Genomic DNA, 18,009 nt, shown 5'->3' with positions numbered 1-18,009 from the left:
CTCTCTCTCTCTCTCTCTCTCTCTCTCTCTCTCTCTCTCTCACCTTTGTTTTAATTTCTTGAAAATTGCCCAAAATAATTCTAACTCTACTGCTGGTTCCTTGTTTGGAACCAAAGAGATCTAGTGACATAGTACATTCCTTTCTTTCCCAGTGTTACTTGAAACCCCTCGAAGGAAATGTGTTTGCAGACTCCCTCGCTTCATCTCTCTTGTGTCATCTCTTCTGTTTTGCTTTATTTTATTGTTCTTCTATGGAAGTTCAGGATTTTTAAATCACCAAATTTTCTTTAAAGTTTGCTTTTGCACAGAACCCAGCTAGCATTCTGCAAGTCAAAGTAGGTCAGTGGATATTGATTTAGTTCTGTGAGTTAGTTGCTGTATTCATTGTAGGAAGGAAATATTCGTGTTTGAGGTTATTGTTGTGGTACTGGGTATTGAGTCCGGTGATCCTTTCTCCCACTTTTTTTTTTTATCAGCCAGGGTCTTGTGAAGTTCTTAAGTTGCCTAGGCTAGGCTTGGCTTGCTATCCTCCTGCTTTGGCTTTCCAGAGTGCGGGGATTACAGGTGTGCGGCTCCAAGCCCAGTTTGGGGGGTATTCTCAGTACATTCAAGAATCATTTGCCATCTTTCCCAGTGGTAATCTTGAGATGACAAGTACTCAGTCCAATGATAGTATAATCTCTGGAGAATCCCTGTGGTTCTCAAGAGCCAGGAAGGTATGTCTAAGGCTGCAGATAGCAGAGCTTGGTTTTGAGCCCAAATAGTTCTCTCAGTTGCTTCAGCAGCCAGTCTGCTGGAAGCTTCTTCTGAGTGACTTTGGATCCTCATGGATCCAGACCCACTCATTCCCAAGAGTCCCCATCTACCGCCATCCCTGAGAGGTCAAAGGACTGCAATGGCTCCGTTCCCCAGGAAAAACTCCAGATATATTGAGCCGACCAAGCATTGGAAGAATAAGAGACTCACTTGCCTAGGTGACTGCTTCAGAGTGACAAAAATTAGACCTGTGTGTGCTGTGGCAGGTGGCTTGAGAATCAATCTCATTATCTTCCCTGCAGCCATTTGTTCATTTTATGATTTTTAAATGAACACTGGGGCTGCAGCAGGGAATTGTGCCAAGGGGTCTGTGACCTAGGACAGCACCCCTCTTGCTCTCTTCATGGACTGAGTGCGGCCAACTCTTTATACTATAGACATAGAGAGAAAAGAAGGTGGGGAGGAGGTGATAGTGACTAGGCATTTCCTGAGCAGTATGATTCTCCTTGATCTAAGAAGCCACAGGAGGGCAGGATGCCAGTAGGAAAGTTAAACAGGCAGGTGCACCTAGGTGGGCTGCCAGTGGGATGCACAGAGCCTCCTTCCTAGGAAGAGGAGGCTGCTATGGAGAGCAGAGGGGCACATGGTGGAGAACAGGGGACCTTCTCAGACTGGGCACTCTTAGGATAGCAGGTATCATGATAGGAAGGGTGGCTGGTGGAGATCGATTTGCCATTGAGACTTAGCTGGCACCCCCTTGCTGCACTGTGCAGGACTTGATGGATGAATGGATCTAGAATAAGGTGGAGACTCAGACCTGCACTTTCCCATGCCAGGGAAGCAGTTTGAAAACGAGACTCAGTTGTTCAACTCTGAAGTAAAAAGGAGGCTTAACCACATGGGACAGGCTGTTCAGAATTATTTGTTATTACCACCACGTCTTCCCAAGAAGACAAGAAAGAAAAATCATGCACCAAGAGATTGGAAGAGGCACTAGTGGTAGTGTGGGTTGATGGTAATAAAGTGCAACTGAAGCTGATTTGCGCCGTGAAGCCAGAGACTTATAAAGTAGTTTCAAAGGCAGCGTCTTACTTACTTCTCCTGAAGTCCTGGTTAGATGTTCTTGTCACTCCTCTACAAACCAAAGGACAATGGAAGGGAAGAGTAGCCCCAATATTGCCTTTCCAATGTGCCACATTATGATTCCGTGGCCTCAGTAACTCACCTGACACCTCAGGGCAACTGTCCTCCTTTGAAAACTAACACACACTTGCTTGCCAAGGCAGCCCTCACCTGTTCCCTGGAGTTCTGCCTCAAGTCCATACATCCAAATCCAGCATTGTCTCTGCTTCTTCACCCTCTTTGTCTCCTGGGGCTTGGGAGACTCAGAAAGTCTGAAAACAGAAATAGCGTCTGAATAAGGTGACAGTTAACATTATTCGGTTGTAATCTTACAACTCTAGAATTTGTTGGTACCGCATCCCTGACCCTGCCTGGTGTGTCAGAGCTGCCCTTTCCCTGACCTGGGTCTCAGGGGTCCTGCCCTGCTGGCTGTGGATCTGCATGGCTGTTGTTTAAGGAGTCCTCACATTTTCATTTCCTGTCCCTGTGTCCAAACGTGCTCCACGCACCGGGCGCCATCTCTTCCCCAACCTGGGCTGGCTCCTCACTTCTCTGGCCATGGGCCCACAGTTCTGTGGATTTTAACTCTTCCTGGAACCTGGCTCACCAAGTCAAAAAGGTCTTGCTGTTCTCAGCACCGTGCATCACTCCATTTCTTGTGGCATCATTTACATAAAAAGAACGTTACCCATTTAAAATGTGCAGGTGAATGATAGGTAGTGAATTTAGTAAATGTATGGGTTGTACAACCGTCACCACAATAGAGTTTTCCAATTAGAATATTTCATCTCCACAAAGATCCCTTGCAGCAGATATGTGTTGAAGAATGTATGGGTCTATTCTGTTTTCTCTCTCTGAATAACGTGAGGACACAGGTCAGATGTTTGGCTTTGTCTTTCTATCTTCTGGTGGCCAACACCAGGCTGTATTCGAAACAGTCGCACTTCTATATTCTCATACATGTCAGTGGGTTCGCCTGGGACATTGCCCTCCTGGCTGTCTGAGGCTTTTGTTACAACAAAATCCTTAGAAATTAGGTTTCTTTCATCAGTATCTACAAAGGCTTGTCTCTAGGCAATAAAGGTTGCCTGCCACATACTTTATGACTGTGTTGGCTTTCTCAGTGGTAAAAGTGTAACATTTGTTTTCTCTTCTCAAAAATTGTTTTTCCTTCCAAGTTTTCTTGTCCATTTTTACATCAGAAATTTCTTTCATCTGTGCATAATGTGAAAACTATTTTGTACAGCAGCTCAGCTGGTAAGGAAGACCATTCATTTTCTGAATACTCAAAGTACACTTTGAACAACAATGGGAAAACTAAATATTGGTATCAAAATTAGTAAAGGATATAAAAAATATTTTATGAGTATGAAGTGAACATGTCTAATAAAAATATGCTATTCTGCATCCATTGGTTAAATAAACTGTAGCGCCTCCAAGCAGTGAGATGGTCTATGTAGTCTTTCAAAAGGAGTTACACTCCTCTGTTGTGCTGGGAGAGAAGTTCAATGAAAAAGAATGTGTCACCAAAGATTATGACTTCATTAAAAATGTATGTGTAACCCCCATGTTGTGATATGCAGATAAAAACTGGACCAGTTCCCAGTGCTTAACACTGCTCACTGTGGACATTATCCATAGGTGTTAGGATCCTAGGGCTTTTCTCCGTCCTCCATTTAGTATTTTTTGCAATGCTTAACTTTTTCATAAGAATCATGAATTTTTTATATAAGAAAAATCACATGAAGTGTTTTTTCAATCAAATTAAAATTTAAAGTGAATCCTGTACTTCTAGCCCATCAGGTATCCCAAGTGGAATTAAGAACTTCATGCCTTCAGGAAGAGAAAACAACAAGCTGATGCAAAACAGTTGTATGGGAAGTAGAGACAAAGCGGCAAGCAGGGGCTGCTCCAGCCCTAGGGGGTTCCTCCGGTGTCTGAGGATGCAGGTGCTCCAGCCTTGGGATTTCCATGTCTCCCGCTGTGCTTGCGATCTTGAGTGTTTCCAGGATAAGCAACTCACCATTTGCAGAGATAGCCAGCTACTAACCCGTGGGTTTTAGTGGGTGTTATGTCATTACATGATGCCAGCTGGGCTGCACCAGATGACCTTACATAATGTTACGTGTGTGTGTGTGTGTGTGTGTGTAGGTGTAGGTGTTCAATGTCTGTCTTATTGTACCAGAAGTGTGGCCTCCACTAGGCACAGCTGAAACCCAGCACTGACACCATGCTCAACACAAGGTGCCTATGGAATGTTCATGGTCAAGTTTATAAATCCATAGCCTTGCCTCGCTCTAAACCATATCCACTGTCCAGCCCCTCATGTCTGACTCAGTAGCAAAACCCTTCCCATGCTGCTCTTTTGGGCCAAAATACTAATCAGCTTCATCAGCCTGCACAATAGTGATAGACCTGCTGTGTTTTGCTGGATTTGCTCCTTATGTGCTGCTCTCCAACAGTGAAACTTGCACTTCTGAGAGCAGAATCCTCACCTGTTGTGTTCTGTGCTGACTCAAAACCCAGAGTGGCACTGGGCACAGAAGAGGAACTCAGTTACTTAATAGCTTTTGAGGCTGTGGGATCTACTTCCCTAGTGTCCCAGCACTGTGTTCAAGTCATTATTTGATAAATACCCTAATGCTCAGGACTGGTGCTGCTGGCAATTTGGATATGCCATTGAGCACCTCCTTCAAGTAAAAAAATGAAAATTCTTGATCTAAGGAAAGAAAAATTCATATGCTACAACTTCTAAGCTCAGTGGAAACAACAAATCTACCCAAGAAATTGTGAAGAAAAGAGAAGAAATCTGTGCTGAGTTTGGTGTTGCACTTCAAACTGCAGTGACCACTGTGAATGACAAGTATTTGGTCAGGTTGGAAAAAGCATTGCATTGTATATAGAGGAATGAAAATACACATAGTATTTCTAGGGTTTGGTGCTATCCTGTGTGAGGCACCCTGTAAGGGTCTTGGAACATAGCCCCTGAAGGTAATGCTGTCTAGTGTGGGCTTTAGCCCGTATGTTCAAAGGGAACTTAGCCAGGAAGCTTTCAGCTTCTGCTGAACTGGCCTAACTTTCCCTTGGATCAGCTAGAAGTCCCACCAGACCAAGGACTTTTAGCCTGGCCCTAGAACCTTAGATGTATTCGTGACTGTGCTTGTGAACTTCACTCTGCCACCTGCCTAGGCCCCCTACCTTGCCACCTTCACTTGTCTTCCTGGCCTGCCCATTACATCTTTGTGCAGCAGAAGACCCTCGCTCCAACACCACCTATCCTGTCCCGACTGCGGCCCCCATGTGAAGTCTTCAAGCTTGAAGGTGACACTTCTACTAAACTCTTTAGAAACTCAACTAAGGTTGTAGAAAGAGGGTGGATCCTACTTGCACCTAACCATCCCTTTAAAGAAAAGTACCCTAAGATACTGCGCTTTCTCCCCTCTGTGCACACAGGGGCTCCAGAGGCAGAGAGAGCTGGAGAAGCAAATTATTGTTTAATAAGCACACTTTTATTATGCCTTCTATTTGACTATGAATAATTAACCAGTTAAATATTAAATAATTAACTCAGTAAAATAGATTTTAAAAAACCTCATAACTGCCTTCTCTATTTATCTTCTCCCTTCATAAGATACAAGCCCAAAGATGCTGACTGTAATTATAAAGATGATATTTATTATGGCAATAATTATCATTTACTGAGCACCTACTATGTACCAGAGAGCTGATACTTTACATATTTATCACTAAGTAATCTTGCGATACGTGATTCTTAATACCAGCTTACAGATAAGGACATTAATAATCAGAAAAATAAACTAGCCCAAAATAAGCATGTTGGCTTATGGTCAGGGATAAAGTGAGGCCTCTTCTGTTCCATCATTCCATTTCTGTGACTGACACAAGTTTTTTTAGCATATGTGTGTCCAGTGTCTTTGGAAAGGGGCCTAGAAATGGGTTACATGACAAGCATGTGATTATCTTCCTGTTCCCTTCTGGCCGCCCCACCCCAGGCCTTCCTGTTGGTTCCAAGGAATGTGCTCTTTTCCTTTAGATGTGTGTGGAAGAACAAGTCGATGGCTGCAAACCTCAGTTTCAGCATTAATTATATTCCAAACAATTATAATTCATGTGTCTCACAGAAATTAGCTGTGTTGTGGCCATGGGACTCTGTGATGACCCTGGAGTCATCTGGGTTTACCAAGAGCCACTGGGCTCCTGCAGGAGCGTGCACCCCAGCAACTGGTCTTTTTCAAACTCTGAAAATTCAATGTAAATTTTACTATATAACATGGTAATGCTAGTTCTAAAACCATTCCCAGAATGAAGGATGGGAATGATTGTGTGTTTTAAATGCAAGTAATAAAATCAACACTGAAAGCCAGAGGAATCTAAAAATAGATTTTAGTACTATATGGTTTTTATTGTCCCCAAAGTTTCCAAATAAATGGAACAGGGACACACTGCAGGCTGGGACAAGAGTACACCATGGGTCACTCCCACCCTCCTACCCCATAAGCAAGGTGAATACCAACAGAACCACACCTATGACAAGAAATCCTCCGAAAAGTCCAAACTTGATGGACATAGCATGAAAATAAAACCTTATTGAGGGTTGTGTCTTGGCTTTTCTCAGTGCTCTCTCCTTAAGTCTGGTGTTTCTAAGGACAGCTGAGCACAGGGAGAGGACTTGGGATTGATGTCCTTTTGGTAAGCAGTGCGATAGAGGTAACACATGACATCAGCATTTTAGTAAGTGGACTCTTAGAAACCAGCAGACGGGCTGGGGGAACAGCTTGGTGGTCTAAGAACCTGCCTGGCAAGCTCCAGGACAAGATTCAATCCCCAGTCCTGGGTGTGGTGATACATGCCAGTACTCCCAGCACTGGGGAGGCTGAGACAGGAGGATCACTATGAGTCTGAGCTGTGTAGCAAGAGAGACCCTGTACCAAAAAAAAAAAAAAAAAAAAAAAAAAAAAAACCTGGAGGCAAGGATGTGCAGGTCTGAGGTATCTCCGGCGTTTCCAGATTAAGGGTCATTTGGACTTCGCATTCATGAAAACCTGAACTGAATGCTGCTTCTCCCACAGAGGCTGTGGATCTTTACCCCATTTCATCCCTGAGGACTGTCCTCAGGAGGGCAGGGGACAGCAAGAAAGTGCGGAATCCATGGCCCTGCGTGATGAGTCAGTGTCCCTGCAAAAGATCTTCTCATCCAGGGAGTGAGCGTGAGGCCAAAGCGTTCACGACACAGCTGGCCTTTTGTATCCGTGGATTCTGCATCCACAAATTCAGCCAATCAGTGATTAAAATTATCTAGAAGAAAACTATCTGAACTAAGTACATACAGACTTTTAGTTCTTGTTGTGGTTCCCTAAACAGTAGGGCAACAAGTGTTTGCTTAGCATTTGTGTCACATAAGGTGTGAGTCAATGGGGGGAGATTCAAAGCACGTGGGAATTTGCCCATAGGTTACTGAAGAACTGTGCCATTTCATAGTAGGATCCTGAACTTCTGGGATTTTGGTATCCGCTAGGGTCCTGGAACCATTTGGCTGGTGGCCACCAAAGGCTGAGTGAAGTTCCTGAGAATCCTTTGTTGGCCTCATTTTGGCCCAAATTCATCATCTTCCTGGGTTTTCTGCTTTAAAAAAAAAAAAAAAAAAGACTTCACTGTGATTTTTGATAACCTCATTTTCCAGCATCTTCCATTATTTGCTTATTTGTATCCATGTCCAATTCAGTTTCACTTTTGGTTTATGGCATTACAGCAGGCTAAGTTTTAGCACTGAGAATCAGCTTTTTAAAAAGTACTATTTTACAACAGTTTTCCATTTCCATCAAAATACTAATTGCAGTTACTTGTATTTGGTAGTCTACCCATCTGTGAAGCCTAAATTGAATGCTACTTCTCAAACCAAGTTTACTGAGTTTGCCCCAGTTATCCCAGGGAGAATAACCTCAGCAAGCGTGGGGACAGCAATAAATTTAAAGTCAGGCACTGCACTCTGTTTGTTATTCGTTAAACCTAAGTCCATCTGCTGTAGAGCAACAGAATGATGATGGTTTTAACTTCTGTTGATTGAGAGGCCATCTCTGAGGTTTGGACCAAGACCTCTTTGTTCTGAGCAGTCCACCCAGCCTCTGTTGTATCTGCCCTGGGTTCTGTGTTTGCAGGTGGATGGCAGGTCCTCCCCCACACAGGTCATGTGTGTGTTGGCACTTAGGATGTGCTCTTCAGGCTCTTCTAGAAGGGACAGTTGCTCCCGTCCTTCTACTCCAAGGCTGAACCTGCAGGAGCCCTTGGTCCCTGCCTCTGTGCAGTGCTTCTGTGAGCTCCCGGCACTTAGAGGATTTGCGGCATAATAAAAATTACCACATTCTGTTGGCGGTGGCACTTATCTGATAGGAGTGTCATAACACAAATAATATGTGTGAAAGAACTGAAAAGCTGAGTGATTATTCTGGTACAGAAACTGAGAGTGAAAGCCTTCTTTTCTGTACCTGCCACCACCACACATAAGCATCCACTTCAGCATTCTACATTTTTATTCTCCAGTGATAGAATTAATCCAGTGTCTGATTTAAAAAAGAATATATTTCTGAGCACAAAGAACTCTGGGGGTAAGAACAGGCACTTACCAGGCCTGCAGAAACCAACACCCCTTTCTTACAGCCCTCAAAATAGGTGGTGACATGGTGAAGAAAGCGAGAAGTAGTGTAATCTCTCTCTGTTCTGCCAATGGTCTGTGCATTTGGTGGGACAAATCTAATGTCTTATTGCCCTCTCTTATAGATGAGAAAAAAGAATTCTGATGAGGCTAAATAAGTTCCTAGTATTTTACATATTGTGCCACATTCTAGATCAATTCTGAGAGTGTTCTAAGACATGTCCCCTTCTCTGAAACAGTTGATAATCTGGTGGGGATTTTTAAAAAATATAATCTGGTAGCATAGTGTTATGGCTTATATATCTAATTCCCACTCAAAGCCTCACACATTCATAGATGGGGGTTTGGGGAGGTGTGATACTGGATGATGAGCATGTGATACTGGATGTTGGGGGGTGATACTGGACCATGGAGTGTGATAGTGGATCATGGGGGGTGCTACCAAATCATGGGGCTGTGGTACTGGATGATGGGGTTATGACACTAGATGAATGGGGGGGTGGTACTGGATTAGCCCACTGATGGGTTTATAGCTGGGTGTGATAGATCTGTGACCTGGGTGTGACCTAAAGGATATACCGTAATCTTCCTTTGACCTGCATGCTGCCTCCTGTGAGGCAGACGTGAAGGTAGAAGCTGGCCCATGTACTATGTGGCCTCCTGAAAATTGGTATATGGAGGACAGAGAAAGGTTAGACAGTTAATGAAGTGAGGTAGCCCATACCCTCACCATTTAGTCATCTGTTCCTTCATAAGGGAGAAGAGTGAGTGTGTTTACTATACAGAGACTTGACATTTAAAGCCTAGCCAAAGAATAAGAACTCCCTTGGAAATATGTCCCTTGGCTAGTTACATATGTGTGCAGGGAGGTGGGACACGCAAGGCAAGATTAGGACAGATGTGTTGATTCTTAATCCCAGCAGTTAGAGTATCTAAATGGCTGAGGAACCTAAATGCAACACTAAGGGCCTCTGCACTGGGGGGACAGAGGGTGGGTGACCTGATTCCTGAGGGCCAAGTAAAGAAAGAAAAAAGGAAGACTCATCAGATTGATGACACTGCAGTTAGCTAACTTTAGAGAAAGTAGCTGTAAACGTTATCTGTCCTGCATGTGGTCCAGGAAGTGATTAAGATGGCCTGCTGGGAGTGTAGTAGTCCCCTCTGGTCCACAGTGTCAAGAATCCACAGACTCCACAGGCCTAAATTATTAAATAGAAAGTTCCAGAAATAAAGTTCCTGGGTTCTAAGTGACACGCTGTCCCGTGTGGTGTGGTGGGATCTCACTCCGCCACCCTTTGGCTGGTGCACCCACACTGCATACACTGCTCTCCTGTTACTCTCTTACCAGCCGCCTCAGTTGAACTAACTGCCAAGAAAATCTCAGCACTTGTGATCAAGTAACTCTAATGCTACTCCATAGTATCCCCAGAGTGCAGGAGCATCATGCTGGCGATTCAGATGTATTAGAGGGAGGTTCTCAAACACTTCCTTTAAGTGGGAAGTAAAAATTGATCATAGGTTTGGATGTGCCGGGAAAGCATATAGCATATATCGGGTTCTGTGGGAGCCATAATTTCAGACCCCATCTGGGGGGCCGTGGAACATAACCATGTGGATGGGGATGGAGGATTACTGTAATCAGTGATGAAATTATAAAGACCAGGAGCTGGGGAGATGATAGCTCAGTGGGCCATGCACCTGCCTGGCAAGCCCAAGGATCCGAGTTTGATCTCCAGTACCACACGCCATGTCAGCCCTGGAACCCCAAGTACACCATCCCGCCACTGGAACCAGGGTGGTAGCGTATGCCTGTAATCCCAGAGCTGGGGAGGCTGAGGCCGGATGATCACTACAAGTCTGAGCTGCATAGTGAGACCCTGTACCAAAAAAATAAATAAATAAGCAAACTTAAAAAAATATTTTAAAAAAGAAATCATAAAGACCAGGACCACAGGTGGTAGAGTCATTGGGGACAGTGGACAATATCATTGTAATAAAATTGTATTCTTCCTCTTTGCGGACAATGTGAGGTAAACCAAAGGAAATTTTAGCAGGAATGATAATGATAATGACTTTTGCTTATATTTTTAATGATCACCAGAAGTAAGGTACAGGCAAAATGTTTTTGTGGTAGTACTAGAGATCAAACCTAAGCTAATTCTGTAGCCCACTTTTGTCTTTTTTTTTTCAGAAAGAGTCTAAGTTGCTCAGGCAGGACTTGAGTCTGCAGCCCAACTGCCTCAGTTTCACAAAGTGCTGTATATAAAATCTTATTGTTGCTGTTATTTTGACGATGTTCTGTTCCTGTGAGAAAGCCTGGGGTCTTTCCTCCAGTATAAAGTACCAATTTGATAATCATAATTCTTTATGTAACTTTCTATATTAGTAATATATAGTTTATGTTAATAACTACTAGCTAAATTACAGATTATATTTGTCCACAACCTTAGTCTGTGTAAAAGAGAAACATCTTTTCCTTTTGATTCTCTTGTCCCAAGCTTCCACCCACTAAAACTCAGAGGAATTACATTTCTCATTTTAGGGACAAGAATTTTGAAATTCAGCTTGATATAAATCAGAGCTCTTTTGTGAACACTTAAATGTGATGAGAACTCTGCTTTTTCCTTATAGGTATTATCTCATTTAATCTTAATAATAAACCATGGGATAGTTAAAATCCACATTTCCTCTGGTTATAAAATACCACAAGCTGAGAGCTGATTGATTTTAAAGACCCGAGCTCAAAATCACTGTATTGAGCCTGCGACTTACCTAAGCTTGCTGAGCTTCTAAGTGACAGAACAGGAAATGGAAATGTTTATTTCCCCAAGTATCCTACTGATGAATTTTAATAGAGTGGGTAATCAATCTTACAAAGCTACTCCAAATTATAAATTGCACTTTATTTTCTATGTGTACTGCATAGTGTATTTCACATACACATTACATTACAAATAGTCCATGCAAATAATTCTTATGTTTGGGGAAATTTTTATAGATGTAAATGTTCTAAATAATTATGTGTTGCCTTTACTGCTTTTCATGTATTTAGAAGGATTCATTTGATGGAAAAGAAATCATATAGAAATGCTTAGCTATAATTAACGCAATATTAGCGAGTGAGTTTGCATTGAAATATGGATGCTTATTTCAATTCAGCAAGTTTATATTAAGCACTTTCTAAGGAAGAAGCTCCAGTCTACACAAAGATAAGTAGATATCAACCCCTCTCAGGAGGAATTTATAGTCCTTCTTTAGGAGATTATGTTTATCAAATCAAATGCTCTTCAAAGATATTATTAGGACTGCTATTTGGGGATTATGTGTAATATAATTGAGTGCTCTTGAAAGAGATTATTAGGTCTCCTAAGTATGCTTTTCTTTATTCATCACAGAGGGAAGGGCACCCAAAGAAGGAGAAGTAGTTGGGTGTAGACTGGGGTGCATACTAAGAGAGCTACAAAGTGGAATACGGGAGATCTGTGAAGGAGGCAGAAGCAGGGCCTTGGCAGTGTTGTCCAGTGGGAATTCTCATCTCACACTGGATAAAGGACCCACCGGCAAAGGCCAGAAGACAGGCTGGTGTTTGAGAGGAGTCACAGTAGCACGTGGGGGGCCCGGGCCACATGCCAGAAGGGACTCCCATGCAAAACGACAGTGTCAGTAGAAGCAGAGATGAGTTAATCCCGAGTGTGCAGATTTGTAGATCAATGAAGAGGCACAAGATGAAAAACTTAGTTTACAAGGGTAAAATGAGAACAAATGCAGAAGAAAGAAAAATACAGGACACAGAGTAAGGGGATCCGTGGCTACGCTCCAGCTGTGGCTTTATGGACTGAGCGACCTCTGACAAATCAGTTAATCTTTTTGAGCTTTAATTACCTTACCTTTAATATCAAGATGATAATTATTACCTTAAATGCTGGGCATAGATGGAAGGTTTTGCAAGGCAGTATTCTGAAAACAGTAACATACAGCAGGCCTCATCCTCCCTGTCTCTGATGGTGATTGTCATTACTGCTGCTGTGGTTATGATGATGTTCTACAAAGACTCAGGGCAGTGAAATTCTTTGGTTAGACCTGCTCCTTAGAAAACTCATTTGGCAGTAATGTGGAGGACTGCATGGAAACCGAGGAAAGAGAACATACCAGGAAGCCATGAATCAGGTTAGAGGCCATGGCAGTGTGATTAGGGTGGTCATTCAGGTAACAGAAAAGAAGAAAAGGTAGAATCGTCGCAGAGATTCTGTGCACTTTGGCATTCATTCAGAAAGGTCCTGAGCACACATGCTGTCCCAGGCTCAGTCCTAGGTTCTTGGAATCCAGCCAGGTTACAGTGTCTCCACCTTTGAAAGACCCCGTCCAAGTCAGGGGACAGATATCCTCATCAACATATGTATGGGGGGCTGGGGAGATGGCTCAGTGGAATAAGCACTTCCCTGGCAAGCACAAGGGCCTGAGTTCAATCCCCGGTTCTGCCAAAGAAACGAAAAAGGAAAAAAAAGATGTGTATAGGGCACAGAGAAAGGCTGGATGAAACCGTGGTTTGGCCCATGAAGACTTCATAGGAAAGGAGAATTGACAGTACAGAAAACAGCTTCATACACAAGAAGAAGTCAGGAGAGGTTCCGGCTTGTGCAGAGCAGTAAATCTCATCTTAGTAACCTGGTTTCTTCTTCTATAAAATGAAGAAGTAATGCCCTATCTTTTGGGGTTGGTGGTAAATGATGTTAAATAAATTGTGGACCATGTTTTATATTTTAAATACTTATTAAATTTGAATTACTGCTATCATGAGGAGGGAAATGCTAGAAGAGAAATCTAGGATGACTCCAAAATTCTAAGTAGGAGAGTTAATAGACAGTGGTGCCCTTAACCAGGACCTAGAATACAAAAGGACACTTTTGTGGGAAGGAGATGATGAGTTTTAAATGTGGGGAGGAAATGATCAGTTTTAAATTAACACGGTAAGTTTGAATTGACTATAGAACAGCACGTGGAAAGGTTCAGTAGGCACCAAGAGTGGGCACATGGGAGCACTGTGCAAGTACTAGATGAGTTTCAAAACCACAGTGATGAGCAAGATCACCCAGGGGAAGGAAAGGCGGTAAGAAGAGAGAACACAGAACATTAAAAAACAAAAGCTTTTTAATTTGATGCAGTGCCATTTGTTGATTCCCTATGTTCTTTCCTGTGCTGTTGGAGCTCTGTTCAGGAAGTTTGTGCCTTGCCTGTGGCTTTCAGTGTCTCCCATATGTTGTCTTCAACAGTTTCGATTGATAAGTCAAGATAAAGAGAGGGAGGGTGGGAGGGAGAGAAAAAGAGGGAGGAAAAGAGAGTTGTTTTAGGAGGAATGGTGTCAAAACAGCAAGAATAAAAGGTCCTTTGAAGACACTAGATGTTACCTGAAATACAAAAATAAAGAATAAGCAAAGGAGGGATAAAGGACAGGAAGGACTGGAGATCTTGACTGTCCACCTTTCCAGAAGAAGCTGGTAACCAAGAGAAGACTGGAGTTGAAAGCAAACCTGTGGGATGTTGATGGACCTAGATCCCAGGGCAGGGAAACAGTCAAGGAGGGTGGTACCTGGGACTTTAGTCTGGCCAGAGAGCAGCAAATGGGTTGGTCATGAAGGCCGTGAAGAACAATAAATTTTTCCTTGAAGAACACTGAGATCCATAAGTCCCAATATTTTTCAGTGACTTTAGAGGTAAGATCACCTGTTGTGAGCAGATTGATAGGTTCCAGCCTGAGTATAAGTTGATGAATTACTATGGTGCTCATCTAACATGGCTGATCAATATCAACATCAACAGTTTATCTTCCCAGAGCTCACCTTCTCCTTCAACCCCAGTCCTGGACACAATTTCCTTTCACCTTTTCTGGGCCACAAGGGAGCCCCAATCAGCTCCTTGGGTGTCACTGAACCTGCCCCTCAAACTCCACCCCTAGGAAAAGTCCATGAAGTCTCAGCCTTCCACTGTCTCAGGTCAGAGGATCCCCCATCTCTCTCCCATCGATCCTGTTCATGTCCTCCTCAATGGCAATAAAGGCCTTTCCTCCCCTTTGTTTTACTTCTGCTTCTCTACTGCACCACCAGGAAAAAGAAAAAAAAAGACTTAACAAAGATGAGGACCCAAGTGGGTCTCATGAACAGTCACAAAATGCAGGAATACTATTTGAGGAATTTAAAAACAGAGACATTCTAGACGCAAGTGAAAGGATTGCTCCAGCCTGGTGGTGGTAGACTTGCAGCACTCGTGCTGCCACGGGCATGCAAAGCACTCTCCATTGGCACAGGAGCCAGTGTCCCAGCAGCTGAGCAGCAGACATCCAGCTTTATTGCCATATTGACATTTTGCAGTAAATAAGTGGGCTTGGGATGGTAGTCTGCACACTTGGTCTCCAGAAGTTTTGCCATCGTTGCCCTGCCCACTTGAAGTGTCCAAACTCAGGAAAATTGCACTTGCAAATCTATACCTTCACCATCAGGCACAACTCTGTTCCTCAGCGGCCCGGGTGTAAAATCCCAGAAGCCAGAGTGAGAGCCTGTCCCCAAATTGGGGATTTTCAGGGACTTTACAGTGGACCTAAGAGTGACTCCCTGCAGCGGGAGGCTCTTGGTGAGCATTGGGTGGTCAGTGCTGGGAATTAGACCTCAAGTACAATGTAGTGTGATAGTGTTCTAGTGGAGAGAAACGGCTTGGAGACACGTGGCATGAGGTGTGTCATAGTGGACTGGGAGGAGCCAGGATTTTGGGTTCTTCAAAACTCAAAGCACAGAGATCGAAGTGACAGTCCGATTGTGGGGCTGGTGTGTAGCTCATGGGATGGTCATCTGTGTTTGAATGAACTTGTCATTTCCTTTATTCCTGAGTAGCTGGAGAACATGCAGAAATAGTTCATTGTTTGGGGATTGTTAGCATAGCCAGACAGGGGCCAGTGAGATAGATAGCTCAGCAGTCTAAAGCGCTTGCTTAGGCAAAGCACAGGGACCGCAGTTCAATCTCCAGCACCACAAGCCATACCAGCTCCACCCCCAGGGTGGGTTCATCTGGCCACAAAAAAATAAAATAAAAAATAAAAGGGTCAGTCAAATAGCACAGTGGATTAGAGTGCCTGCTTAGGCGGAGCGCAGCGGCAGGGGTTCGATCCCCCGTGTGCCATGCTGGCCCCACCCCTGGGGCACCTCTGGGGCCCAGTTGAGACTGGGCGTGGTGGCACATGCTTGTAATCCCAGTGCTTGGGAGGCTAAAAACAGGAGAATCACTACAAGTCCGATCTGTGTAGTAAGACCCTGTGGACCCTGTGTCTTGTGGACCCTGTACTAAATACATAAAAAATAAAAAAGAATAGCCAGACAGGAAATGAACATATGCATATGGCATGCTGATATGCAAATAGAATCATCAAATAAACTTGTACAGAGTTGCTACAGACAGACTGGGGTTGTGTTGCAAGTCCAATGTTTAATCTCGAGTAGTTAGTTTATATTTATCAGTTTTGGACCCTAAGGAATACAGAATCTAAGTTGTGGTGGCCCAAGAATAATTGTAAAGGAAGCTACTGAGTGGCTGATGATAAGGGGAATGGCCTTGGGAACACATCAAACAGTCCCCATGGTGGGAAGATGGGGGAGAAAAATAGGCTCAAATGTTTACAATTGATTAAGTTTCTCTGCAGAGATTTAAGGCTGCTTACAGCAAACACACACCTATCCTAGCCAGTAGTTTAAATGGTAGAGAAAAATCAGAAACTTTATAGTGGAAAGAGAAGAAAGGGTGCAAAGGACAGCAGAGCATTAGGAAGGACAAAGTTGGGAATGGAGAAAAACTCATGCTGTCCTCAAAGCTTTCTGGGTAACAGAGGTCTAGGTAAGATGTGCCCAGTTCCTGGACAACATGGCACACTTTCCTGAGTGAGCAAGACCTTAGCTTCCTGGACAGAGTCAGATTCTGTTCTGCACACAGTGTGGCAGCTGTGCTGAATAACTTCTTGAGCAAGAAGGCGCTGGTAGATATTTGGGAGCCAAGAGGTTGAGGAGAAAAGGATGCAGAGAGTTGCTGGATCGTCCTTTGCTCTCCATGGAAAGCCCCAGTGACTGCGGAGGAGAGAAGGGACACTTTGAAAGCTACATGCTTAGCTCTCCTGCTGCCTGAAGCATGTGTGTCATGATGGGGAGAGAAGATGTCACCTCCCAGGGTGACCTTGGGCATACTTGTCCCTCTTTCATCTCTCTGTGGCTCTGGGGAGAACAGGAACTCAGTAAAGCAGGCAAGAGACCATCCTTTCATTATCAAATGAAATCCTTTTTCCACACCCCAACACTCAAGTTATACTGTCGATACTGGCTTATAAAAATTGACATCGTTCTCTTTTCTCATGCACATGGTATGTTTTTGCAGTTTTCCATGAATGGCATTGCTGTGAAGGCCAAAGTGATGTGTGGAACTTTCTGGAAACTCACTGTTTATCTCTAATGTGATACCTAAGTCATTCGATAAAGGCCCTTAAAATTAAAGCCCCCCATACATTCCTTCAGAGGCGCCTGTGAATTCCCTGGAATCCAGTCCACGCCTCCTTTGTGCTGTACTTTCCACAGAACTTTTACTAGTAGGCTGTTGCTTTACTCAGAGGTTTAAATGGAGTGAAAATAGAGCAGTCTTTTCTTTTTTCATCTGTAAAAAGAGCCTGGCAGTAGCCATGCCATCGAGAATGGGTCAAAGTCAAGTTAAGAAAACATAAAAGTGGGTTTCACATCATTTTATTCCTTACCCATTCTTTTCTGACCTCATCTAAGCATGCATGTGGAGCCGGCCTACCAGTACTGAGCCTGTGTCTTCTCTGTATCATACTATTGTCTGTATTTATCTTCCCTCTTTCGCCCACAGGAGATGACCTGGCTTCCACCACTTTCTGCTATTCAAGCACCAGGCAAAGTGGAACCAAGCAAATTTCCGTTTCCCAATAAGGTGAGCTTTGGGCTGCACAGGGGACACGCTGTACCCACGTAGGCATCTGCATGGGTTCACACTAGGCTGTCTTTTGCTGAATAAATGTCCCTACCAGAGTCACGTCAATCTGGTTCTCGATGATTTGCGAGTTTGTGTGTGTTATGCATCAAGAGAGCAGAATCAGCTTGCCGTCTCACTTACCTGCATTTCCATATTCTGCAAAATGTGACACTCATTATAATTGGCTTTATCAAAAACATTTGTGAGGTTGAAATCCATCTTACAGTCACTTTATACACAATGGAATTGTATGTCCTGTTTTCTTTCTGAAAAGCTGTTATTAAATTAATGATGTACATTACAATGAATGTCTTAGAATTTAAGACATGTAGTATTCAATTTCGCTTAGATATCTTTTTAAAGCTTATAATATTTCCTGGAACTTAAAAAAAAAAGATTTCTTTATTTTCTAAGGAAAAGCACAGAAAAAAGCTCAGCCTCAAAAT

The 18,009-nt window shown here is 43.4% G+C and overlaps 1 protein-coding gene across 4 annotated transcripts in view; it reads left to right on the top strand.

The window, feature by feature from the left end:
- Window positions 1-18,009, top strand: part of Aff3 (AF4/FMR2 family member 3) — a 535,781-nt gene that overhangs the window by 326,289 nt on the left and 191,483 nt on the right. For 3 of the 4 annotated variants that reach the window (XM_023717409.1, XM_023717411.1, XM_004633195.2), the window contains exon 6: window positions 17,441-17,521. The exons of the other annotated variant lie outside the window; for it this stretch is intronic. In XM_023717409.1, coding sequence (XP_023573177.1) covers window positions 17,441-17,521 — 81 coding nt within the window. The remainder of the gene's footprint in view (window positions 1-17,440; window positions 17,522-18,009) is intronic. 4 annotated transcript variants of the gene reach the window in all.

This window comes from Octodon degus, unplaced genomic scaffold (assembly GCF_000260255.1).
Source record: "Octodon degus isolate 3935 unplaced genomic scaffold, OctDeg1.0 scaffold00052, whole genome shotgun sequence".
Classification (NCBI taxonomy): Eukaryota; Metazoa; Chordata; class Mammalia; order Rodentia; family Octodontidae; genus Octodon; species Octodon degus.
The sequence above is the reverse complement of the archived record's forward strand: the minus strand, read 5'-3'. Positions and strand labels throughout refer to the sequence as shown.